This window comes from Netta rufina (assembly GCF_964035555.1).
Source record: "Netta rufina genome assembly, chromosome: 9".
Lineage (NCBI taxonomy): Eukaryota > Metazoa > Chordata > Aves > Anseriformes > Anatidae > Netta > Netta rufina.
The window spans coordinates 8364918-8392694 of NC_140132.1; the positions used below are offsets into that span (position 1 = coordinate 8364918).

General features: G+C 41.5%; 1 protein-coding gene across 3 annotated transcripts in view; it reads left to right on the plus strand.

Annotated features, from left to right (window-relative positions):
- Positions 1–1133: 1133 nt before the first annotated feature.
- PER2 (period circadian regulator 2) overlaps positions 1134–27777 on the plus strand; it is a 48534-nt gene continuing 21890 nt past the window's right edge. Inside the window, exons 1-9 of one of the 3 annotated variants that reach the window (XM_084291944.1) lie at positions 1134–1227; positions 8175–8226; positions 9059–9112; positions 11010–11692; positions 18716–19184; positions 19731–19799; positions 22821–22975; positions 23389–23510; positions 25160–25361. In XM_084291944.1, coding sequence (XP_084148070.1) covers positions 18928–19184; positions 19731–19799; positions 22821–22975; positions 23389–23510; positions 25160–25361 — 805 coding nt within the window. In that variant the 5' untranslated portion in view covers positions 1134–1227; positions 8175–8226; positions 9059–9112; positions 11010–11692; positions 18716–18927. The remainder of the gene's footprint in view (positions 1228–8174; positions 8227–9058; positions 9113–11009; positions 11693–18715; positions 19185–19730; positions 19800–22820; positions 22976–23388; positions 23511–25159; positions 25362–27777) is intronic. The other 2 variants (XM_084291945.1, XM_084291946.1) reach the window with 2 other exon arrangements.

Genomic DNA, 27777 nt, shown 5'->3' on the forward strand with positions numbered 1-27777 from the left:
CAGGCGGGCCCTCAAAGTTTTTGCTTGGTGGAAGTGCCTTACCTGGAACCTGTGGCTAGAGGTGGAGCCCTCAGCACCAGCTAGAGATGGGTAATTTTGGCATATGATGTGACAAACATTATCCCAAGGAACCCAAGAACATCGTTCTACAACCCTCCAACCCTAAAGAGGAGAATTTAAACAGATGACGAGGTTCCGGATGTGAAGCACTAAGACCAGTAAGTTGACCAAACTATACAGAGAATATCTAATTAGGATTAGTCTTTAAATTAGACTCCTCAGAGGAGCACAAACTAAAAATGGGATCCCGATAAGCTGACTTGTGCTTTGCAACAAATCCAGTTGCAGGATCTGGTCTTAATGCTTCCACTCCCCACCCCCTCTCTCCTCCGGGAGTTAAATACTGCTCGGCGCTTTACTCGCAAGCTGTTTCTGTAACAGCAGTTGCTTAAATATCCATGTACCTAATGGACTTATCCTTAACGCCGCGGCGAGAGAGGGCAGCAGCATTAACCTCATTTTGCAGATAAACAGTGGAAGCCCTGATGGCTCCCTCACACCCCGTGGGGCCACGGCACGTATGCAGCGAGCGTGGCAGCGCCGTGGCACACGGCTGGCAGCGACCCCTGCTCCTCCTCGTAGCGGCTGCTTGGGGGACATTTCGGGAGGCATTTCTCCTCAGGGAGAGCGATCGGGCGTTGGGACGGGGAGGTGGGGGCGTCCCTGTCCCTGGGGTGTTAAGGGAGGGGTTGGACACGGCGCTTGGGGACACGGCCGGCGGGCGGCAGCGCCACAGGGGTCGGCCGAGCTCGGGGGCGCCTCACCGCTGCCCGGCGGGCCCGGGCCCGTCACGGAGCCCCCGCCCCCCGCCCTGAGCCCCGCCCCTCCGCGGGCACGCGCGCGCTGACGTCACGGGCGGCTCCGCGGGGTGGGGGAAGGGCGGCCCCGGCGGCGGCGGCGGCGGCGGCTGGAAACATGGTGCCACACGTGAGGCTTATGTAAAGTGAGCGGCGTGCGGCGCAGCCAATGGGCGAGCAGCGCGCCCCGCCCCCGCCGCGCTCGGCGGCGGGCGTCACGCTGGGGCGGCCAATGGCGGCGCGGCGGGGGCGGGCGCCGGGCGGCCGGTCACGTTTCTGCCTGTATGAAGTCGGGGTCGGGCTGCGCCGCGCGGTGCCGGGCAGGGCACGGCTGAGCCGGGACGAGACGAGACGGGACGGGGGACGCGCGGTGAGTGCGGGCCCGGCGGGCGCTGCCCCGCGGCCGGGGATGCGGTAGGGGGGAGGGGAGGGGGTTTGGGCGGGCTGCCCCCGGCCCCTCGTTACGTAACGGCCGCCGCGGGGGCGGGACCGGCACCGGCACCGGGCCCCCCACCCCCCTACACAGCCCCTCGGGGGTGGGGGGCGGCCGGGCTGGGGGCGGCGGGGCCCGGGGGGCGGCCGGGCCGCGAGCACCGGGAGCAGGGGGGGTGAAGGGGGGGGACACCGGGCTCGGGGGGGCTCGTCCCGGTCCCGGTACTGTGCCAGTAGCCACAGGTGGGCGGCGGCAGGGCCCGGCCGCGGCCGTGGGGAGCGCAGGGCGGCGGCGTGCGGCTCCATGTGCGGTTACAAAACGGTTTATGTAAGGCCGGCTCCGTGCCCGCGGGGCGGCGAAGGGAGGCTGGGCGGCACGGCCCGGGGGGGCTGGGGGCTGGGGGGCGGCTTTGGGGGGTCCCCAGGGCACAGCGGGGCCGCCCCGGGGATGGGGGGGTCCCGGGTGGGCTCGGGGCAGCGCGCACGGGGGGTGCTGGTTGTGAGGAGCCCTCGTTCCGCGGTGTTTCCTCGCCCAGGTGCGGGACCCCGAGCTGTGCTGCCTGGTGCATCAGCCACCGAGTGGCTCCTGCTTACTCGTTCACAAATAAATGAGGAAAAGTGGAAATCTCGTGGCGTGCCCACTAGTAAGGCTGTCTGCTCAAGCCGAAAGCGGGGTCGGAAGCTGAGTGAGTCCAGTGAGAAGCGGTTTCAGGTTGCCAGGGTTGTTTCAGCCACGGAGTTTCTTTGCAGGCAGCAGCTAACATTAGTTAGCGCTTCTCAGAGCTACAGCAGGTTGTCAGAGCTGGCCTGTGATTGTTGTCCAGGTAAAACCCAAATTCATTGCTGTGGTGGCGGTGAGGAATACTGAACTCAATGCAAATGATTAGTTCTGATAACGTACGTTTTCTCATAAAACCCAGTCATGCCAAGCTGTCAGTTACACACGTGGTGTGTTCTGTAAGTGTCTCTAAGTGTTACTGGATCGCTTGAGGCCTTTGAACTTGATAAAACTCAAGCTTTTCATGCCTTCTGGAGTGCCTCAGTGTCTGTACTTGTCCTTAGTCTTCTTACCCTTGGGCCCAGTGCTGTGTATATGCTGTATGCAGCGGATCTCAAATACAAACTTCAGGAGCAGGGCCTAAATTGGGCTCATGTCACTGAGAGTGCCCCCACTGTTGTGCTGTAGCATCAGTTCCCTTCTTGCTTATGCATGTGCGTGTTTGCATGCTCTTCTGGTCTCTGCTGTTTCTTACTGCAGCTTGCTTTGTTTCTGCAAAATGAGCAAGTTTTACTGGAGGCCCGGACAGCGTCCTCACTTGATGCAGGCTTTGCTGTTAGCCTTGTGATTAGGGCACTGTCCTGAGGTGTGGAGTCCTTCTTCTGGCCTGCTGCTGGTCTGAGCAGGTTGCTTATCTTAGACACAAAATTAAAAACTAGGACCTGTGGCCTAGGGTGAAAGAAGAAAGTCGTATCCTTCAGTTTTGGTGTGTGTTGGGCTGTTCCAGGTGTTAAATTGAAGGTAGAAGGGAGGACACCCAAGCTGCCGACTACCCAAGTAAAGCAGTGTCCAGTGCCTTGTGGTGAGAGAACGGGCCCTGCCCTGTAACTTGGCTTGCCTTAATCAGGACATAAAGGTGCAAGAAGAAGGATTCTGGCTGCTGTGTACTTCCTTCAGATTCAGCAAGTTTTCTGGATTTGTTTGTAACCCAGACTAAGTGGTTTTGCCAACACTTTTGTTTATTTGTCAGTTTTTTTGACTTGTAAACTTCCTATGTTTGTTTTAACACGAATGCAATCTGTAATCTTCATTTTCACACTTTACTTGTATTCCTTTTATTTTTCCACAGGGAGTCATAAAGAGACAGCGTATTGCGGTAGCTCTTAGTGTAATGCCTTTTCCCCACTTCTTTTCTCAGTCACTAGGATTAAAATACGTAACAGTCTCAGCTTACCGAATAAACTTATTTGAGTCTGTCCCTTGGTAGTACACTTTCATAGTAATAAATTTCCGCTGTGAAAAAATACTTTTTTGTGTGCGCTACAGTATGAGATCAGAGTAAGTGGCGTAAGAGTTCTAGACTTTTCTTCTACCTCAGACTTTGTTATGACCAGGAAGTGTTTGCTTTAGATGCAGACTGATAAACCATTTTTTTTCTTCCTGGGTACTTGCCACACCTGTATTCCTCTAACACCTTTACAATATTGAAATGCACTTTGCTGTAGAAAAGTTTTCTTTAACCTTTTAAAGTATAGGCACATGGGCAAGTTACTGTGGGATGAGGTGTATTTGGTGTGGTGTAGTAGAAAAGCAAGTAAATTGTCACTAACCAGTAGAGCAAGTAAATTATCACTAGTCTAGATCAGCTATAGTGTTTTATATAGGGTTGCTGTCGTTGGCCTGTGTTAAAAGGGAACGTCATGTTCCTACTGGGGTGTTGTGTAATACTTGGCATGAGTGCACTGTAGCCACTGCATTATATTGATACCGTTACCACATCATAATTACTGGATAATCAGGTGTTTCTGAGAAGGAATTCTAGTGTCCAGTGGTGGTTGCATGGCCTAGAATTCCTGGCTGAGGATGGTGGATTACAGAAACTCCTAGCTGCATTATCCTGCTGCACTCAGACTGTCCGCATCCAGTTATATCCCCGTTGCGCAAGTTGGAAACTTCTTGACTAGTTATTATGTTAACCTCTCTCGTCAAGCACTGAACAGCAAATAGGTCAATTATATCACAAAGAATAACATAGATGCTAATTCTGTGATTCTGAAGGGCTTTGACTTGTGGTTTTGGTACAGGTGGTGTTGGGTGCAGGAAATAGTAATGCTGCTTGCCGATGGTTTGTGTAGTGCGTAGAAGTGCCCACCCCCTCTCCTGCTTCACAGCTGTTTCCTGAGCTGAAACGCTGCAGTTGTGGGGCCAGAATGTCGCTCCTTCCTGTGCTGTTGGTAGTGAGGCAAACCTTTGGCTTCCTAGTTGTTGCCTAGTCAAGAACGAGTCCACCTTTTGACAAGCAGAGAGAAGCTTTTTTTTTTTTTTTTTTTTTTTTAGCTACAGGTGAAATATTTTCTTCTGTGAAGCATGTTTAGAGGGTGTTGGAGAAGAGAAGGTGGCTGTCAGAAACGCACTTCGTGGGCTGTTTATTTTGTGACCTGTTGCTGGGAGATCTTGTGACCCATAGCCACTCTTGCGAAAGACAGACCGGCAGAAGATTGAAATGAAGGAGGATCAGAGCGTTTGGGTATGCCTGCAGAGGCGGAGGAGAGGCTCAGAAGCTACTCTTTGGAGCACGATCTGTTCCTGCTGGCAGCGAACCAGCAACCCTGTGTGGCAGGGAAGCACCCGAACACATGGGAATCCACATGTCTGAGCACATGGGCGGTGATCTGGTACTCTAGTAAGTGGCTTAGTAGATCACCAGGCAGGCATGCTTGTGCAGCCTGCTTCTGCTCTGCCTGCCAGCAGTGCTAGTGCACAGGCAGATCAGTCTTTTGTGCCTCTGTTTGGTATTTCAAAGGTTATCCTTCAAGTGTAGATATGATCTTTATGTCTAACTGCCTGCGTTAGACCTGTACCAGTCCGGTACAAGGTTCTCTTACGTGACTGTCTGTGCTTCTTGCCCTGTTCCCGAGGGACAGCAGCAGTGTATTGACCTTCTTGTAAGCTGCACGGGCAGTAGGTTGGGAGTGTGTGTTCCTCACCATGCACACCAGTGAGATTTTTTTGTGTGAGTGAGAGCCACTGTAAGGCCAAGAAAAGTTTTGTACAGATGTTCTCAGCTGCTGCTCAGATGCTGCTGAAATAATATGTGGAAGTCTTAGAGAAGCCTTCTGATTCCTGTGGTTTGTTTTGGTAGTCTGACTTAAATGATTCCACTTCTAGAACATGGTAAGAAATAAGGCTGAATTTACCTCTCTTGAGATAAATAACCATGGAGTATGATCTGCTTTGCTTCATTTTCTCCCAGCAGAAAGCAAAGCTTTACTGGGAGTGCTGGAGGCATAGAGACTTAACATGCTGTATACATGACAAGTAGACTGAGATACACAGAGCAGCCCATTTCTGTGCGCAGGAATATGAGGTTACTGAGCGTGACTGCAGAAGCTGTGGGCAGGACGGGCTGACGCTCATCCTGAAAAGATGAGACAGTGGGGAAGAGAGTGTGTTTGTATGCCAAAATGAGGGAGAAAGGTTTTGGGGTTTTGCTTCCAGCTGTTGTTGAGTATATCATGGTAACTTTTAATGCTTGTTTTTTTTTTTTCCTATAGATAGAATTGTTGGAGAGTTCCTTGTGTAGGTGTTGCAAACTAGCATTTTTAATGTAGAGCCAGTTCTATACCATCTTTCCAACATGCTGTCCTTAAATTGTGGAAAACAACACCTGTATTTGGCATTATTTAAGCTTAGGGATACAAGATGAAGTGTTCAGGATGTCCAGTACTTGTATTTTTTCATTGGTCTTGCTTCCTATTCTCCTTATTTCTTCCCTCTTTTGTATCTTGGTATGACTTTTGTGCTTGACCTTATTTCATGTACTTTTATGTTTCTGCTACTTCGTTTCTTTAATTGTACAAAGATCTTCAGTACATAAAGCACTTCTTTGCTCTCAATTACATCTCTGCCATAGGTTTCTGGGTGATTTGACCTCTTATGTCTCTGTACTAATGTATCCAGTTTGCAGGACAAGTACATCATGTTTGTGAGGTGACTGCGCTTTGTGGGGTGTATTAATGACTTGCCGTAGAGTCTTCCAGAGTGGGACTCCCATTCTGACTGCAGTGAGAGGCATGAGCTGTAGTCATCTCTAAAGAGCAGCACTCACCTGAACCTTCTGTAAAGCTAATACAGCATGGTGCAGTTTTGCTGTTGTCAGCCCTTGGAGAGGAGTTCTTACCAAACAGTAAAATTGAAATATGGATCTGCTTTAGTAGTGAAATATGTAACTGGATGGTGGAGCATGGTAATTTTTCCCTCGGTTCTGTGACAGTGCTTTCTCAGATGTATCACATTTGTTATTTTGCCCCTAGAGGAGAAGAGTTGACTTATGCAAACAGAGTTCTTATCAGTTTTCTTGTTTAATAACTTTTCCAGTTCCCCTCAGAAATAGTTTTCTATTTAGAAACAAAATCAAGCATCCTTAAATTTACATTTAATAGAAAGCATTTTAGTTCACCTTTAAAAAGTACACAAAACCTATTGTAGTATTGGAAGGAAGGATGCCTGGAAATTCCCAGGACAGGTAAAGGAGACTGCATTTAGCCTCTTCACGAAATATCCCAGCACAGGCTGCAGCGGTCTTGTCTGTCACGGGTGTGTTTCTGTGTTGGCACCTCTTCTTCACAAAAAGTGCCTGCCCTGCTGGCAGTTGAACTTAGCTCTGTGCCAGGGTTTGTTGCTCGTGGTGGAGGAGTAGATGTGAGGAAGTCAGTTTCTGTCTGCTGATCACTGCAGATCCACAGTGGTGATCTGAGCAGCAGTGGTGGAGCCGGCAGAGTGTGGTGTGCTTGCCTCAGAGAAGGACGGTCCCTGCCGGGTGGCTGAGCTGCTGCCCTGGCTGCTTTTGGGAGTTACTTCTGTGACTGGCTTCTTACAGCTCCAGGAGAGCAAATCATGAATCAGGAGCCAGCCCAGGTTAGTGAGCACAGCATAGGTGAGATTGTTTGACCTTCCATGAGGTAAACTTGCTACGGTCAACAATGTCCTGCTATTCATAGTAAGATTGAGTTGACTTTGTCCGGTTACCTCAGGCAAACTCTGCTATTAGTTACCCCACGGAGAAAATAGCTTTAAAAATAACAGAACCAATCTTAAATGGATGGAAATAAATTAATAGAGTCGATTTGGATGCTTCAGGAAGCTGACGTTATTGGTGGTATGATCATAGGTAGGTCCATTTAGGAACCATTTGTGGGGTACTCTGAGGGTTTTTTTGTTCTGCTTGGCTCTCTGGGATGCAGCTGAAGACTAGGGGTAATTAAACTAAAAGAAGGTAGATTTAGATTAGGTATTTGGAAGAAGTTCTTTACTGTAAGGGCAGTGGAACGCTGGCCCAGGCTGCCCAGAGCAGCTGTGGCTGCCCCATCCCTGGCAGTGCCCAAGGCCAGGCTGGATGGGGCTGGGGGCAGCCTGGGCTGGGGGCAGGGGGCTGGAGCCATGGGTCTTTGAGGTCCCTTCCAACCCAGGCCATTCTGTGATTCATTTTATATGGTTCGGATGTAAGCAAAAGAAGCCTATCTCTTTACTAAGCTGAGAACAGCTTTTGCTTTATGATTGCATACCTGTACTTTGGAAACCAGTCCTGGTCGTGATGTCAGAACTTTCACTCAGTTGAATTGGTGCTCTGCAGCATTATTTTATCTCCTAAGGCTAATTTGAGATGGGTATTTTGGTGGTGAAATGTTTCAAAATAGTAGTATGTAGAAGAAACAAATTGAATTCAAATATATGATCCACATCTTATACTACTAGGTCATACTCATTTTCAGCATGGATGCTCTGAAATGAGTAAGTGGTTGATTTTGAAGTAAACTGCATTGATATCTGTACTATCTAAGCAACATTCTAACAATAAATGGATATTATGGAGATGGAATTCTTTTTTCCTTGTATTTACAACGGGAATAGAATTCAGTGAATTACTCTATGCCTTGCTTGAGGGTAATTTGGAACATAGGTTACGATAATTTTTATTGATAGGTATCTACTATTTCCAACACTTTCTCTTATTTTGTATTTGTAGTCGTTTTAACTGCTCTTCATCTGTGGAGTACATACCTTATATGGTTGGGCTCATATTCCATTATTAAATGGACCTGATTTATGTTTCATAAATAATTTTGTATCTTGCATGTAAAACTTCTAACTTTTTGTTTGTTGTATAGGAATATATTGATGACAGTTCCAGAATTGGAAAGACTGAGTACATTCATCAGGGTGAGTGTCTTATGATCTCCTCAAGAAGGTGATTTCTAGTTTATTCTAAACTGATTTTTTGTTGTTGCTTTGGATAGCTCCCTTGAGCTGTAGTCTGTCAGAGTGCTGAGAACTGAAAAGTTAATCAGGATATTATGTTTTTTTTTTTTTTTTTAAGACTTTCACAAATCATTGAACACACAGAAATGATGTGGCTTCTCTAAATTGTTAGGAAACTGAAATTATTTAGTCCACATCTGCATTGTTTGCTGTACAATAGTTATTGATAAATTCCGGTCTCTTGAAGGTGTGTTAAGGAGTCTTAAAACAAAGTTGTTCATGTTGTTCAGATAATTAGGATGATAGTTCAGGAGGAAAAAAAAAAAGGAAAATATGAATATAAGATTTGATTTGTGAAGTAGATTATAGCTTCTTATAATGGTTCTGGTACTGTTCTAGAAGTTGAGTGCATGGCATCAGAGCTACTGAGTTGTACATGTTTCTGTTGAATGTGTTAGAAACTAATGACAAGCTTATTATAACTCATGGAGTATGTGTGGTAAAATAAGAAAACCCAACAGATCGTCAGCTAATGGAGGAGGCACATCGTCTAATTTTGTTAAATATGATCTGATAATGGGACAGTATTAGCCTAAGGAAGGAGAGGGAAGCACAGCAGTGCTGGGTAATACTGTAATATTCCAAGACAGATGAAACTGAGTATTTTGAGGATTAATACTATACTACCCATTTTTGTTTTAATCATTAGGAAAAAAGTTTTTCTGCTGCTACAAAACTTGAACTTAGTAGGTTCTTAAAGCTAATGATGTTTGTTCTCTTTTCAATATTACAGGTGTGACTTCATGGCTCTTCAGAAAGTCTACTTGATTGGGGTTCTCTAATACAGGTGTGTTCCCTAAAACAGGTTGTTTCTTCTTTTCTGATGTTGAAGTCTTCTATGCTTTGGATAGATACACGTCAAAGAAAGTGTTTTCACGGACTCTATAATCTTTTTATATTGATCAATTTAGACTTTCTGTGGAAAAGACTTTCCTCAGATGCCATAGATAGATGAACTGGGCTTACTCAGTCAACTGTGTATTTCTTCTGGATAATAATAAACCAGAAGATTAGATTCAACTGTCCCTAGTTTTACTCAGACTGATGAAAGACCCTGGCTTGAATGACTTGTATTGAGTTTCAGATGAAACTTCTTTTGATGTAGATTTGTCTTAGCTTTGTTAATTTGTAGAGAGGCTTATGATTAGAATTTTAAGTAGTTATAAGACTTTTTTTTTCTAATACCTTCCTAAATACATTAAGTAGATGAAACCGATATAAGCAATTAAAATGATGCATGTTGCTACTGTGAATAGCATACATAGCATACGTATTTTCAAATGTATACTTTAAGCCTCTGTGTAAAAATGTCACGATGGAGCTCACTAACCTAGAAAAGTGCTGTGTCCCCTCATAATTAGTTGGGAAAATCCTTGTGATTTTTCTAGATATCTTAGTGATATACCTTAACTTTATAAAGGAAATATGGAATGCAGGGAGATGAGTCAGTTGTGAGTGAAGTGGAAAAACTGACTTTCAACACTAGTTAGATCTTTGTTTAAAAGACATTCCACATCTTCAACATATGTGCTTAAAATTGCAAAATCTGAAAGTATCTCTGAATAAAGCTATTTCCTAACACTTCTCTTGGCCAGAGATACAGAGCTTATTTAAATTCTGTTTTATCAATTGATGATAAAGGTAAAACACTTAAAGAACTAATGTACACAGATTTGTGCCATAGTCTGAGACTTGCAGAACACATCAGCATTGTGACATTATGCAGAATGGAACGTTGTGAATAAATTCTTCCTTAAGTCTGGCCAACACAAATGTACTTTTAGCAGTTGCTAGATGTGCTGCATTTTAAATTAACGCATATTAGCATGGCTGTCATCCAAAATGGTTAGTTTTGTAAACAATCAAAAGCCATCTGGACGTGGTCCTGGGCAGCCAGCTGTGGGTGGCCCTGCTTTAGCAGGGTGTTGGGCCAGATAAACCCCGCAGGTTTATTCCAACCTCAGCCATTCTGTGAATCGCAGTTTGCTTACTGCCTAAAACTTGAATCATAGAATCATTAAGGTTGGAAGAGACCTCCAAGATCATCTGGTCCAACCATCATGATGCTACCAATGTCACCCACTAAACCATGTCCCTAAGCACCAGGTCCAGCCTTTCCTCAAGCACCCCCAGTGGGAGTGACACCACCACTTCCCTGGGCAACCCATTCTGATGCCTGACTGCTCTTTCTAAGAAATGTTTCCTCATTTCCAACCTAAAACTTCCTGGTGCAACTTCAGGCTATTCCCTCTAGTCCTGTCACTAGCTACCTGTGAGAAGAGGCAGATCCCCAGCTCCCCACATCTCATAGCAAGCCTACAGAGATGTAGATGAGATTGGATTTATTAGATCAAGTTTAAAACCGGATATTCTAAATAAACTGAAGCATGTGGACCTCCTGTTGAATATGTTGGGTGCTTTGCTGTTCTCTACTGGAGGATTTAGCCCTTCATTTGTAGTGGTTGTATCAGCTTGTGCAGACCTTAATGTGCATAGTATGACACCATACTGATAGTGGATCAGAAGTTATTGCTGAGAGAAGTTATTTTATCTAGTGTGGAAGGTTGTGCTATTTTAAAACTTCACAAGACCTATTGTAGACCATAAGTGTTTAAAACACAAATTTGTATCTGATTCCTCTGCTGGATGACAGTTTCATATTTAACCAACGTTTATCTACATAGGAATGGCATAACTGTGAGCATCTCTCTGGTATCTGTTTGAAGAGGACACTGTTGGGGGGCCCAGGTATTTCTTTTATATTTTATAGTTGTAGAGGTGTCCGGACTCTGTAATGGTCAAAGATTTCCAGTAGAAGAGGATGAGACAAGAATTAAATGCATGTGGGAGACTCTGGACCTAGGCACTTCATGCTTTTGATGCTAGCTGGGAGGGAACTTGATAAACATTTTTACCAGCTTTTCATAGGAAGAAACAGGTAAGGAACATGCATAATTGTTGTGATTGATATTAATGGACAGATTTTGTTTTCCCGTAGACCTCATGAAGAAAATGCATTGTTCTGTTTGTTTTTACCTTAAACTGTGATTTCAGTCGTACACATATTCATTCAGAACTATTTTTGGATATAAACTGGGAATTGCATTATTGAATTGAAGCAAAAACTATTTTTTTAGCTAAAGTATGCTTATTCATAAAATCAGGTTTGAGTTGCTTTGTTTGGTTTTCCACTGAGAAAGCAATGTAGATGCAAGCGTCTTTGCTACAGATGCAAGGGCCTGGCCTGATACCTATGCTGATCTCTTTCTGCATAGATGCTGCTATTACTTCAGGGTCTGGCACTTGGATGGCTCTGGATAAAGGCTTTGTCTTGGCCAGTTCCTCTGTTGTAAAGTGAATGGCAGCTGTAAGTGATGGCTAAGTAGGATCACCTGTTTGAAAATGTTTACTTTTGTTTAACTAATGGTCCTGTACTGAGGGTTTTGTTGAACTTCAAGATGGATCTTTATTAACAAATGAAACAAATGCTATGAAGTCAGATTGTGAAGTATTTGCATTGTTCTAGATGTTAATGATAATTTGATATATTCATAAATTGATATCAAGTTCTAGCTTATGCTTCATTCCTTCTTAAGAAAAATTTTTTATGATGGCTTGCAGTGGGATGAGGAATCTATCAAAAAAGCATGTTTTTTTTAGTATCTTTAAGCAGTCCTGCAGGAAATTTTTACACATCTTTTGTTATTTTTTGTATAGTGAAATCTGAAAATACTGCAATTCCTTTCTTGTTCCATTCTCCAAATATGTCCTAGTGAAGATATTTTGTAAATTGTTCTGCTGCTGCAAAAAGTGAAGCTCTTAGTTTTATTGCTGGTGAAGTTGTACAGTTAGACATGTTACTTCTCAGATTGTTTGTTTGCAGGTTTTTTTCCTGACACTTTGCTACTACCAAGCACTCAATTATAGTCTAATTGCACAGGGAGAGTGCATTCATTGTAGACATTAATTTCCATTTTTTCTAAAACTGCATAATACGATTAAATCACTGCTAGTTGTTTATCATACAAATAAGAAAACTTTGCCATTTTGCCAAGCAGTCCTCCAGAAGATATGTGGAAAACATTCTCATTGCAAAGGCCTCAAGTAAATGCAAGTCCAGCCATGAGGAATGACTCCTACTGATCCTAATGCAGTTACTGTCCCCTATCTCTGACATGACTAAATTAAATTCATGTTATGTGGTGTGCCTGTTGGTTTGATTTTTTTGATTATTGGTTAAGTTCATTTTAATGCCAGACTTAGGCAAACTGTCAGTCTTGGGATGTGCTCAGTTCTTGAATTAGTTCATTCTGGCTTTGGATTTTTACGCTTTAAATGCATACTAGCATTTAAAGAATTAAATGGTAGAAGTTATTTTTTTTTTTGGGGGGGAAGAGGGGAAGGAAAGATCTTTGAAAGTAAGCAGACCTGTGCTGAAACAAGACTTTGTTTAAAGGTCAGTTTCAGAAGAAATTTGTTTCCTTTGTATCCTACAGTGCTGACCCAAGTTCTTAAGAGGTTTTTCAAAAGCACGAAACCATTATTTCTTCAAGCATTTGCCCATGCATATTTTGACGTGTTCTGGTACCACTGAAGTTCAGGCTCTTTCCATTATCTTATGGTGGGAGTAGAGCTTTTCTGGCGAATTAGTAGCCAGAAGACATTTTCTGCACATCCAGCCTGGCCTATGTTTGTTCTGGGTGCTCAGTGGGATTATATTGCCTTTTCCATACAACGTCAGTGTCTTCAGAGCTCTAGACTTTGACAGAGCGACTTGAAGAGGTTTGCTCTGTCTAGATGAATAGAATGTTTTATTTGAGCCATTTATCTTAAAATCAAGCTTAACTGGTGCCAATTTAAGATTAATGGAAGTTTTTATTCAGAGAGCCAACATAAATAACCTCCCTTTAGAAGCTTAGAAAGATGTAGCAGAAAGTAAAGAAAGAAAAGCAGGGTTAACTTATTTCTCAAGATCAAACCTAAGAGAGCTCTTCCTCTGTCCCCAAGTGACAGTCTGCACTTGTTACAAACCTGGCGTGGTCTGCAGGTAGCTTCCTCAAACTGGGTAATGGGTGAGGTCCTCAGACTGCGAGCAGGCTTGCTCTTACCTTTTCATTCTTATCTGGTTATTGACTGGAAATTTATTCGGACATGTAAGTGGAATGAATATGTGCAATTTACTTCAGAATTTTGACTGAGATGAGTTTCAAAGCTAATTAATCCCTCAGAGCTGACTGACCCTCTGTACTCCTGAAGTGTTTGCATGGTGCTTGCATTTGCATGCAGATGCTCTTCTTAAGGTTCTCCTCTGTCTGCTAGTAAAGTCTAGCTAGAGCCAACAGTCTATTCTTAGCCTACACCATGTTCTTTGCCTGGCATTTTAGGTAATTGATTTTCTCTTTTTCACAGCTATTCCAACCTCTTAGAAGAGGTTGGAATTAGAAGAGAATCTCTTCTAATTGGTTATATATATTATTGTTGCTACTTCTTGGAATCTTTTATTATTTATTTATTATACAAGCTCTTGGATTAGAAACACTCCTCTTCCTTCTTTCATATGCCCCAACCTCTACACCTTTCCCTATGCACTTAATTTTTTTTCATTGGGGATTTTCTTAAGGGGTCCTTCATGATGTTGCAGTCGAAGATGACTGGATTTAAATACTGCCTCTCTTGCACAGTTCTGTACTAACTGTGGACCTAGCGAATGTCTGTCTCATTAGGGAGATTGCAGTTGCCAGTGAATGCATCAGGGCTTTCCCCAAAAAGCCCTTGGAAGTGTCATACTTTTTGCTTGTTCCTTCCCATTTATTCTTTCTCTGGTCCTTACTCTGTTACATATCTATGGTATGGAGGCTTTTGAGATTTTTTTGAAACAAACTTTCTGCAAGATTGCTTGTTTTAGTGACAGTAATGTTCCAGTCCTGAATTAAAAATACCAGGAGTCGAGACAACTCTTCTCAAAACATGCTTGTAAAAGGAAGGTCAAGCCTGTCTCTTCATCAATGGGATACTTATTTTTATCATCACTGTCCTTGGGCTCCAAATTGTAGTCAGTGTAACGTATCTGTGTTGTTCCTACATAACTACTTACTGTGCACAAACCTGCAAAAGTTCTGGTGGTTAGCTAGACAGATGTCACACAACATAAGCAGTTCCTCACATAAATGTTTGTCAGGTGTCAAGAGGAAGCAAATTCATGATATTTCCTGTAAACCAGTACCTAGTTCTTCTGTTAGTGATTCTCTTAATTTGAACACATTGCTTTAAAGTAAAGAAATAAATAAGCTCTTGTTCAAGGAGGCATGTGAAATATCTCAAAAGTCACTGCAAAACTTCTATATATTCTTGAGAGCAATCCTCTCCCACCTGAAGAAGCTCTGTTGAAATTTGCTACAGATACCTGGCAAAGCTTGCTTAGATGTCAGGGAAAGCAGAGAAGAGAATGGATGACATTTGGAGGTAATAAATAAATAAATAAAATTGCTCATCTCAGAATTTCAAACCATAAACCTCGGCATTCGGCCAATGGCACAATTTCATTGACTCTTAAACTTCCAAAGATTAGAGAGAAGACTTTGGGGAAAGAAAGCTTGTTCCTAAAATAAATAAATAAATTGCAGGCAACTCTTGAGACTGAGAACATTGTATCATTTATAATACTCTTTGGCTTCAGAATTCCAGAGAAAAGGTTTCGCACACTTAGTCATATACTAAATGTTTGCATTTGGAGTAGGAAAGCTGTGCCATAATCATTGCCCATCTCCTAATTAGTGCAAATTTTCAGACTTATGCATTACTGTAATATTGGACCATTTACCTGTGAAGTATTTAGGGCTGTGCTAATAGTTTGCCTTCTATGAATCTATCAATAGTGATGTATATAGCTTTTTTTTAAGGGGTTTAAGTATAGTAGCCCATGCGCTTTTATTAAGAGCATTTTTTTTCCTACCTCTAAAAAAAATACTGTGTGACGTAGGTTACTAGCCAATAGTGCTGTTTCAGTTACAGCAGTATGGTTTTCTCTTCTATTTTAAGCTCTTTGTGAGTAGTTCTTGGTCAGAAAAATATAAGCAAAGCCCCTGCATTAGGCAAGAAATACTGTATGAGGAATGCTATATTTCACCTTAAATTCCTGAGTGACACTGGGCTGGTAATGCCTTGGATGTCTTTTTCCAGTCATGGAAAATCATGATGGGAAATCAAAACTACACAGTTTTGATGTGCGTAAGGCATTTACTGGAAATAAAACCCCAAGCAGAGCTACAGGCTGGGAGAGGAATGGTTGGAGAGCTGCCAGGCAGAGAAGGACCTGGGAGTGATGGTGGATAGTCGGCTGAATATGAGCCAGCAGCGTGCTCAGGTGGCCAAGAAGGCCAACGGCATCCTGGCTTGTATCAGGAACAGTGTGACCAGCAGGGCTAGGGAGGTGATCGTCCCCCTGTACTTGGCTCTGGTGAGGCCGCACCTCGAGTACTGTGTTCAGTTTTGGACCCCTCGCTACAAGAAGGACATCGAGGTGCTTGAGCGGGTCCAGAGAAGGGCGACGAGGCTGGTGAGGGGCCTGGAGAACAAGTCCTACGAGGAGCGGCTGAGGGAGCTGGGCTTGTTCAGCCTGGAGAAGAGGAGGCTCAGGGGCGACCTTATCGCTCTCTACAGGTACCTCAAGGGAGGCTGTAGCGAGGTGGGGGTTGGTCTGTTCTCCCACGTGCCTGGTGACAGGACGAGGGGGAATGGGCTTAAGTTGCGCCAGGGGAGGTTTAGGTTGGATCTTAGGAAGAACTTCTTCACTGAAAGGGTTGTGAGGCATTGGAACAGGCTGCCCAGGGAAGTGGTGGAGTCACCATCCCTGGAAGTCTTCAAAAGACGTTTAGATGTAGAGCTTAGGGATATGGTTTAGTGGGGACTGTTAGTGTTAGGTCAGAGGTTGGACTCGATGATCTTGAGGTCTCTTCCAACCTAGAAATTCTGTGATTCTGTGAAATGGGCAAAAGGCTGCAGATGGATAGTCAAGCTCACCTTAAACCTTACAGAGAAGGTCAAAGGCCATCCCATTGTTGGCTAAGTAGTTTGGAGTACCTTTACTCACTGAATTCTCCATAGAACTTCACAACCTCAGTGTCCCCTGAGAAATATTAGTACAGATGACACATAAGTGGCTTCTTAAGGGTGAGAATGGTTTCTTAACAGTGTTTTTTAACCAGGTGGATGCTCATATTTATACAATACTTGCAGTAGCGAGAGCATTTACTAGATGGGAATGGATTAACACTTTATAAAATGCTCCTTATTTGTACAGTAACATGAGTCTTTTTTTCCTTATGTACTCCCTGTTTGGTATTTCCCCAGTGCCACCTTTTGTATTTACCCTTCCTTTAGTGTTTTCAGTCACTAGCAAAGAAAGCCAGCTGTATAGTTACTTGTGATGCTGCAGATAGTAGCACGGGTTCCACTGACTTGCAGCACTTCCAGTCGGGCTCTTTACAAGCATGGATAATAAGAGTGGACTCTAGACAGGGACAGAGCTTAACTGAAATGTGGAGATAGGTAAGGCAAGTGAAAATGTGAGCTTTTATCTACAGCAGAGGTTAAATTGGAGATGAAATGTCTGATCCAGTTAATCATTGGCTACCAGAGTATGTGCCATTGTGAAATAATAGTGGAATTTCATCTAAGTAAATACTGTTACTACATTTTCCAGTTCTGTAATTTCTGAGACAGAAGTGGCTTACTTAATCCAGAAAAAAACTGTTAGAGCACTAAAGCAAAACTTATTGTCTGTGTACTGCTGCTGAGTGCAGCAGCATAACTGGATGTTTACATAGTCTGGGTTAGCAGAACTGAGGTGAATAGATGCAGCAGTGAGGTGTTGGTATTCTCTTTTATCTGAAGTTTTTTTTACTACCCATAATGGATATCTAATAAGATCTTTCTGGAAAAAAAAATATTTATGTATATAAAGTGTATAGAAAGATACAAAGTATATCACCATTGCTGATAGCTTAAATAAATGTCCCTAAACTATGCTTTGTCTTTGAAATGAAAGTAGATATCTTGCATATTTCTCTAGTCAAGGAAGGATGAGAACAGTATTTTCTCCTGAAAAACTTCAAATAAACATAGAATATCTAGAAAAGCAACAGTTGGGAGAGTAAGAAAATAGTTTTGATGCTTACTCAGTGGGAGGGAAGTAGAATCATAGTGTGATTTAAATGAATATTAAGTTAGCCTATAAAATAAAATAACTTTCAAATAAAATATTGTGTTTAAAAGCAAGTTGTTGCAGTTAATACTAGCAAAACTTAAGTGCAGGTTTTCTTATTTCCTGTTATTATAGTCATTGGTCATTAAATATTCCAGTGGTTTATTAGTCAACAACTGCAATCGTGAATATTTTAAAGGAAGAAAGGAGGGAACAAAAACGGTTCTGTTCTTTTAAAACAAGCTTTTTTTTTTTTTCTCTCTGATGCTGAATTACATTATTCAGAGGATCTTAGTTGGTGGTTTTGAAGTATTGTTGTCTGTAGGTTGTTGAACTAGATGAGGATATGAGTCAGATTAAGTACCTCTATTTTGTACATGAAGATGAACTCTTATCTAGTACTTCTCCTCTGGTTCTTAATGTTAGTCTGTTTACTCATTAAATTCCTTCTACACTTCAATTTTGAGCCTGGAATTTGCTTTAAAAGCAGGGATTTTTTGTTTTGCTTTAAGTTTGCATTTCTAAACAATGAAGATTTTTTTTCCTGAATTAATGGTAGTCAGATAAAATTATTCTCTGGCTTATTTGTATCTTAATTTTTGCTCTTGATAAATTTTGATGATTCCCAATGTATGTTCAGTCTGCCTGTGTGAGTGGCTTTTGTACAGACAAAGAATTGAAGAATTGGTCAAAATAGCAGAAGTAATCTTTGCAAAAAAAAAAAAAAAAAAGGCAAATGGGAGAAAAAAATTCCAAACAGTTAGGAATCCCTGATGTCTGAATGGTCTTTTTATTTACCACAGTAAACTAGAAGCCAGCAAAATGGTTTAAATAAAAATAATAAAATGTTCTTTAATAGCTATTGTCCAAATCCAGGCAGTAAAATTATGAAGAATTAGGTAGGAAAATAGCAAATAGAATATTTGAACTTCTAAGGAGTTCTTCACGTTTATTCCACTTTCTCGTTTTCTGTGAGTTTTCACTAAAAGAAATACTTTTTCTACTAATACTAATGTATGGTGTTAGGTTTGCAATTATATTTAACTTAAACTTTTCATAGTTGAAATGCTGAGTGTGTTAACAGTGAATGTTACTAATTTCATTGGTCAGTAAGAACTAGTTTATCAGCAAAATCAAACAAGAAAACAGTTTTCTGTTTTGTTTTTTCTTCCTTCCCTTCTTCCTCAGATTTGTGGGTCTGTACTTCCAGGCAGAATTTGTACAGACAGAAAATTCTGAATGTGGCTTGACTTGATCTTGGCAGTGTTTCTAATGAGTGTCCCATGGACAGTATCAAGTTCAGGGGGTTCTACTCTAGCACTGAGGAGCAGAACCCTGAGCAGTAACCTGGTATCAGTGAACGCATTTCTTCATTGTTCTCTTTAAAAGAGCAACAGAAAATGAGTGAGTATTCTGGACTTGCAAGTAGTCATAACCAGATGATTGCTGAAGATTCAGGAATTCAGACAAAGCCTGAACACTCTCATGAAGTTCTTCAGGAAGATATTGAGATGAGTAGTGGATCCAGTGGAAATGACTTCAGTGGAAATGAAACAAATGAAAACTACTCCAGCGGGCATGATTCTCATGGCCATGAATCTGATGAAAATGGGAAAGATTCAGCAATGCTCATGGAATCTTCAGACTGTCATAAAAGGTAGTGGTTGGTATTAAATAAAGTCCACTTGTGTTTGTGGCATTGAAAGCTTTTTCCATTTGAATCTGATTTCCAAGTAATTATTATATAAAGTGTGTCTTCAGATTGAGGCTTAGTGTTCTTTTTCCCCTAGTTAACCTGCGTTTTGTATCATGTAAGTTGTGTAATTCATAAAGAGCAGGTTTCTAGTGTTTCTCAAAGCCAGCTTAATTTGTATGTTTTATCACTGCTTGTTTGCTTGGTTCTATTTATATGTTCTTATGGTAAACCATCTTCAATTATATAGCAGAAAGTGTCAGCCTCTTTTAACAGTCAGGATGCAACTGTGCTATTTTCATCTTTTAAAAAGCTTAGTGTACAGAGCAAAACTAGATTAAGAAGAACCTTCTTAAATGTCTAACATGTATAGTTTCCATTTGTTGTTCCAAGCAGAATGTTTTTAATTTTCATGTTCTAGACAGCCAGACATGAATAAGAAAATGTAAAGCTGAAATGAAATAAGTGTTACATTAAGTTTACTCATATTAATGTCTGTCTTTGTTCTAGCTCAAGCTCAAATGCATTTAGTCTGATGATCGCAAACTCTGAACACAATCAGTCTAGCAGCGGATGCAGGTAAGTAAATATGCATATATTTTCAGTAATTTGCTTGTATGTGAGGCCAAAGACTGAAAACTAAATAGGTTGGGTATTTTTTTTGGCTAAACCTAGAGGAGTACACGTAGGAGATAGTGTGGTCCTGTCTTTGATTCTCTTCCTGTCCATAATCAGCATCATGTCCTCTCAACTACTCAGTTGAATTAGAGCTTTTTGTAGCTGTTCCATGTGAGCTGTGTGATGACTTGAGAGGTTATCTTACTTTTTTGGATCTGGTAGCCTAACCTCCATTTTTTTTGTGGTTCACTTCAAATATAGTTTTTTTTTTTTTTTTTTTTTTTTTTTTTTTTTTTGAGGCTTTCCTTTAAATTTTCTGCTCTTCAGATCTTAGTCTGAAGCCTTTGCCTGGGAAAAACCTAGTAGTGTTTTAAAATCAGAATTCACCCATTGAGTTGGACGTGTTCTGATGTCCAGCAGCCATATGATCTGCCTCTCCTGTGTTCCATTCGCCAGGATTCAAGCTTCAAGTCTGTAAGGACAGACCAACATCAGCTGCAGGAATACCTCTATATGAACTCTGCTTCTGACCCTGATAGCCTTGAGAAACCTGATGGCATTGAAGGCTCAAATTTGGACACCTCTGAGTGCCCTACTGGTTTATTTTTTTAATGAAGTCAGCCTCTGATCAGGAGACCAGAACCTGATCCTAGGCAGATCAAGCAATTTCTAGCTCTAGCATGCTGATGTTAAGATCCCTATCTACATGTACCTGCCCGAAAGTGTTTCTACCTGATGCAGAGCCTAAAGAAGTGGTAAATTAAAATCACACCTTTGCACCATTTGGTGTGTGATGAACATAGCGTCTGCCTTGCAGACACCAGAAGATCTTGTTCCATGCTGTATCTTCAAGTGGAAATTGTTCTGGAGTTCACTTTTTGCTCAATATCAAGGACAGAGTGAACCAAAAGCATTTCTTAATCATCCTTTCCCACTGACTCAGTTTTCTTTACTGCAGGATGTTGGAGGGTTACTTATCTCAGTTTGATACTTTTTTTTTTTTTAAACCTTCAGTAATAGCTCCCTGCTCAGAAAAAAATGTGAATCCAGATTGTACAGTATTTCCCCAGCTGTCAGGCACAGTGCTGTACAGGGCAGAATTTGATCATCTTCTGGGAATGGAAGACTGACAACCTCAGTTGACTGAGGATACCTAGATAATGGCCTTGAAAGGGATGATTAAAATAATATGAAAAGCTTTGGGGTTAGTCTTTGATTCATTGAGTACTGAGCTTTGAATTCAATGTTGGCACCACTCAACTACCTTTTCCTGTCCACATAAAGCAAAATGGAAAGCTCTTGTTTTTGTGCAATTCACTGATTCTTTACTCTGCAAGCCAAGCCTTCTCTGTGGCTTTCTACTGCACCTAATACAATGTCTCTTCAGGGAAAAAACATGTAACTGATTTTTCCAAGGAGGCCAGTCTTCTGTATTTGCGGCTACTATAGGCTAACTTGGAAAAGTTTCTTTTCTTGCAAAAGATTCTGACCATGTTGATTGAGGCATGCCCAAACGCTACAAAAAACACAGTATGCTCTGTGATTTCGCCTTCTTTCCCTTTCTCTTCCTCCCTGCTCCTAGTGTAGTGTTCTTCTGTTAACAAGACACTGATTGCATCAGTTGAAACTGTCATGCCACACTGTAGATACGATTTTAGTGTACAGGGTGAGCGTGAAGCTTCCCAGGGGAGTACTGTGTTATTTTCATTTCCCTTGTCGTTATTTCTCAATGTAAAATGGCCAATGATTCAGTGAATGATAAGTTTATCATAGTATGTTATGATGTAAACAAGAGCTATGACTGCATATTCTAGTACAACCCAGCTTTGTCACTTTCTAATCATTTTGGGTGAAATATAACCAACACCTGTCAGATGAGTTGGTCTCCCTGAAGAACTTTTCAAATTTCTCAGAAAAGTATTCAGAAATCCCCTTGAACAAGTTACCTGGAAGCCGAAGCCACTTTATTGGGCACTTCGGATAGGGCAGCACAGTTGCCAAGATCACTGTTTCTGCAGGGGTCCATAGGGTAACCTTGCAGAGAGTTACAGCCAAGATGATTGTGTAGTAATAGAAAATCTTCCTTTTGATAGGAAAGAATTGCTTTTTAGGAAGATTTAAGGAAAAGTCTAGAATCCTCTAGGTTGTTGACTGATTCACTACTTCCTACCCACCTGACCCACCCATCTTTTGTCGTCTTTCCTGTCCTTTGTCCTCCCTCCTTTTCCATTTTGACTTTTGTCAGCATTTTTAAATGATGAGGAGATCAAGAACTGCAAAGGAAGGCAGTTTTCTGACATTTGCACTGATTATCACTGTAGTTTGACCTTCTGCACTGAGACAATACTTCTGAGCATGCACCTAAGAAATCACAGAATGTGAATACAATTTCTGTCTCCAGCTGCCTCCTGATTCTTCACCTTTCATATTTAGTCAAGTTTCTTTATCTTACTTAATGTATTGCCATGCTTAACTGGAATACATTTTTCCAAGCATTTCTCCATTTGTTTTGTTAACTTGATGCTCTCCCACTGCCATTCCCTTTTCAGGGACCTTTCCTATGAGAACCTGCTCGAACAGGAGGTGAAGACTTGAGTGGACCTCCTGCTCTCTACTTTGAAGTCCATGAACATTTCTGAGAGTTTGAATTTGAAAGGAACTCTAAGGGATATACCACTAAAAAGGGGGAGGGAAACTGGTGCAAAAAAAAAAAGTTCTCTGGTGTTTGGGTGTATAAATGTGTTTCATAAACAGATGGTATATCTTAAAAATTCAGGTAGTGATAAATCTATTTTAAGTGATTCTAGCTAATATAAGAATTACTACAAATTCTGAATGTTTACACTACGTAGTGCAAAAGTTAATGTCTAGCTGTGCAAAATTAGGCATGTGACAAATGTCAGTGTGTTTGGGTTTCTATGAGGATGGTGTGTCACTTCAAGCCCTCCAGTGACTTTTTATTATTTGTCTTTAATATTACAGTAGCGAGCAGTCCACTAAAGCCAAAACACAAAAGGAGTTGTTGAAAACTTTACAAGAGCTGAAAGCTCACCTTCCTTCTGAAAAGCGAGTTAAAGGCAAATCTAGTATCCTAACAACGTTGAAATATGCCCTTAAAAGCATTAAACAAGTTAAAGGTAATCAAGTATGACACTGCTTAAATAATTATGACCTGGATAAAATTAAACATTTAAATAAGAATTTAATTGTGGTTGTCTGCTTACAGCTAAGTTTGTTTGAAAACCTCTTTAAGCAAATATTTGTCTTCTCATTTGTGGACTGTTAACTTGGGTTTCTTTGGGATTTAAAGGTTGCCAGTAGATGAATATATTATGATGCTAACGTGGGTGTTTTAAGGTGGGTAAATGTGTATGGGTTGCTGATAAGGAAACTCCACTGTAGAACAACTAACTTGGAATAGTACCTAGACTTTCCAACTAGCTCATTCTGTGCTTATGCCAGAAAACCACTTGTTCCGTTTATTGCTTCCAGGCTATTTATTGATGAGACCTTAAATTCTGACTATAAACTGTTTAATGTTCTCATGTAGCCAATGAGGAGTATTACCAATTGTTGATGATTAATGAATCCCAGCCTTCTGGACTCAATGTGTCATCCTACACAGTGGAGGAAGTTGAAACTATAACCTCAGAATACATCATGAAAAATGCAGTGAGTATGCTGACACAAGCTTGCAGCATGTATGTAAAATGTTTTCTAGAATTGGCATGCCTTCTCCTTACAAGGTTGGAGTTCCTGGCTAGGCCAAAATCTGAAGAAGCTGATTTACCTTCAAGTGTATGTTCAGTAGAAACTTCAAGCCTTCATATAGACTTCGCCAATAGCAGCTCAATTGAAGCTTTTTTGTTCTGATAGTTAAATGGGAAATAAGTGAAAATTCTTGGTCTTCTGACTCATACCTCATGCTTAGAGACAATGGCATGATACATCTCAATATCCACGTGATGCAGTGCAGTATGAAATGTGTAAATCATTAGTTGTCATTTTAGAGTAGTCACTAAACTTGGAGGGTATCTCTGTCCAAAGCTTAGTCAAGGCACATGGTGAGTTGTTTCAGCTAATCCTTACAGTAGGGGTTATTTGATGTTTCAACAGTTCTTGTTAACAAGACTTAAAAGTGACCAATGCATTTGGACCATTGTGTGTTGCTGTGTTCTCTTCTGTGGTATTTGTCTGGTCTTTGCAACTGTTACAGGCTTATTCTATGATCTAGTGATACTGTCTTCTCTTTTAGATGAGAACAACTATGATGATCAATGTAGTTTTTAGCAGTAATGATAATCACAGTCACAGAATGATTATTTTATTTTCCCTATTCTCAGTGTTCTGTGTTTATTATGGAGTCTTAAACAATAATTACATCTAAGTTTATTAGCCTGTCTTCCTCGATTTTTTTTTTTTTTTTTTCTGAACCCTCTGTCTGAACGTATGCAGTTCTGAAATTAATAAAGTAATGGACAGATAGCAGATGTTCCCTAGCTTCATGTAGGTATTTTTTGTTGTACCTATGAATTGCCTGTAAGGTAAAAAAAAAAAAAAAAATAAAATAAAAAATAGGCAATCTAGAGTATAACTGAGGACTCCAAATATCATAAACGTTGCTCAATTGATCTAAAACATGAGTTTGTAAAAACCAGTGTTCTGACGATAGTTCTTAAGTTTGTATATAGTAATACCGGATTAAGCAATAAAGGTTGTGACGCAGGAAACTCTTCTGTGTTGAGGAAAAAATACATGGAAAAAAATACATGAAATGATGCAAGTGGAATTTGTGTATGGTTGTCTGGGGCTCTTTTTTCACCTGTCTGTTCATTACTTTATCAAGTGGCATAGAGCGCTTACTTTCATTATGCGGTGAATAAATAAGGCAAACAACTCTTCTCAAAACAGCTCAATCTCATGGGTGTAAAATATGTCTGACGCTTTCTTGAAACCAAAATGTGTAATTTTAAAGTTGAAAGCTCCTCATTTCTTACTTTGTAAATTCTGCATTGTAAAATATGCTATTGTTGTCTAATACTGGTTTAAGGCATGTAACCTGATAAGTTCCTAGTGTATCAATCTTACTGCATAGTTCAAAAAGTGGGCTGTATACATCTGCTTCACAAGGGCATCAAAATTATTTTACTGCCCCCTAAACAGATGTGATTTAACTCTCTTTATTCTGTTTCCTTAGTTTTTACTTTTAACTTATTAATGTTTTTATCTTGGTGTCCTGTTTTATCTTACTGTCTAAACAATGTTATGGATTGAAGAATGTGTTGTTTTTTCAACTGTCTAAATTTGAGACTTCTTTTTAGGATATGTTTGCTGTAGCTGTTTCTCTGATTACTGGGAAAATTGTCTACATCTCTGATCAAGCTGCTTCTATTCTTCGCTGTAAGAGAGGTTATTTCAAAAATGCCAAATTTGTGGAATTCCTGGCACCTCAGGATGTCAGTGTTTTCTATACTTCTACTACCCCATACAGATTGCCATCTTGGAATATTTGCAATAGAGCTGGTGAGTGGTCTCCACAGCAGATATTTCTTTGACCTTCCTTCAGTTATGCAGATGCAAATATCAATTTTTGCAATATCCTTTCATCTTTCTCCATCACTTCATCAGAGTACAACACACATTACTAGAACATCTCTGAACAGTATGAGGCGTTTAACATGCTTTTATGAATTGCCAAAGCTTGTCTGTTGGCTAAAAGCTTTTTGATTGCCACTGTTCATTGGTTCATAGGCCACTTTTATCCAACTGATGATTGAAAGCAAAGAAGGTATGCATGCTGAAAGTGGATTTGTTTTCAAGATTTTCTTGCAATCAATCACAGAATCACACAGAATCACAGAATTTCAAGGTTGGAAGAGACCTCAAGGTCATCGAGTCCAACCTCCAACCTAACGCTAACAGCCCTCCACTAAACCATATCCCTAAGCTCTACATCTAAACGTCTTTTGAAGACTTCCAGGGATGGTGACTCCACCACTTCCCTGGGCAGCCTGTTCCAATGTCTAACAACCCTTTCAGTGAAGAAATTCTTCCTAACATCTAACCTAAAACTCCCCTGGCTCAACTTAAGCCCATTCCCCCTCGTCCTGTCACCAGGCACGTGGGAGAACAGGCCAACCCCCACCTCGCTACAGCCTCCCTTGAGGTACCTAAAAAGAGCGATAAGGTCACCCCTGAGCCTCCTCTTCTCCAGGCTGAACAAGCCCAGCTCCCTCAGCCGCTCCTCGTAGGACTTGTTCTCCAGGCCCCTCACCAGCTTCGTCGCCCTTCTCTGCACCCGCTCAAGCACCTCGATGTCCTTCTTGTAGCGAGGGGCCCAAAACTGAACACAGTACTCGAGGTGCGGCCTCACCAGAGCTGAGTACAGGGGGACGATCACCTCCCTCGCCCTGCTGGTCACGCTGTTCCTGATACAAGCCAGGATGCCGTTGGCCTTCTTGGCCACCTGAGCACACTGCTGGCTCATATTCAGCTGACTATCCACCATCACTCCCAGGTCCTTCTCTGCCTGGCAGCTCTCCAACCATTCCTCTCCCAGTCTGTAGCTCTGCTTGGGGTTATTGCGCCCCAGGTGCAGGACCCGGCACTTGGCCTTGTTGAACTTCATGCAGTTGACCTCAGCCCATCGGTGCAGCCTATCCAGATCCTCCTGCAGAGCTTTCCTACCCTCGAGCAGATCGACACACGCACCTAACTTGGTGTCATCTGCGAACTTACTGAGGGTGCACTCAATGCCCTCGTCCAGATCATCAATGAAGATATTAAAGAGGACCGGCCCCAGCACCGAGCCCTGGGGGACGCAAGTGACCACAATTCTTCTTTAAAAAAAAAAAAAACAAAAAACAAAAAACATTCTCTTTAGATATAAGGAGCACAATATTTTTGTCTTCTTACTTTTAAAATATGTATGATTTGAGTACTATACACCTTGGTTACTGTGTAGGAAGATGTACTTCAGCTAACGTCATTGCAGTAACCAAGTGTAGTTGTGTATCTGTTCTTTCATCCTTAGGAAAAAGGATGTCAGGCATGCTGATGGTGAAGGATTAGACCTCTTAGGGCACTTGATATTTGTTTGTGTGAGGGTTGTTTTACTTGTGCAGTGACAGCTGTTGGGAATTGAGAAATAGCTGCCAAATATTTTTAAGCAAACACTTGAAATTCAGAGTCTGCTCTGAATATTTGAAATTCCAATCCCTGTATAATAAGTATATGAAGTTAAGACAGAGTGAACCATAGTCAACATGAAAAACAATTAACAGTAATTGTGAAGCTGCTAGTCCAACATCTGTCAAAAAAGGTTCAATTGTGAACTTTGACCATGTGATCCTCCTTGTACATGTTACTCAGTTATGCAGTCTATTTTTCCTGAAACATTTTTCTCTAGTTTTATTATGTTTGTAAGAGATTCATATTTCAAAAATGCAGTAGGTAGAACTACATACTTCATTCCATGTTTTGGCAGCCTTAGCTAGTGTTTAGAAGTGTTGCATATTGAGGCCTTTGAAAGATCAGAGCTTGGCTACTCTTGAAAAGGAGGGAAATAAGCTTCATAGGGGAGGGGAGGAAGGTTTTGCTTAAAATAAATAAAATAAAGTTTGGGTTTTGCTGGGGAGTGTGGGCTAGGCAGAGGAGGTTGGCAAAAGTATTTGATCCTTTAGCTGTCCTTTCTAGGAAAGAGGTCTGGTTTTGGGAGGTCCTGGAGAATTAAACTTCTTTGATCCATGGTGTAAGTTAGTGAAAAAGCTGACAAACAGTTCAAACTGGAGAGCTGTTTAGATATGTTTTTGGCAGAAGACTTAAGCAAGCAGCTGTGATTCACACACCAGCCTAAGAAAAGCATAAAGTAAATAAATTAAAAAAAAAAAAGGCTTTGGGGAACTTAAAAGTTTTGATGGATTCAAACTATATTACTTTT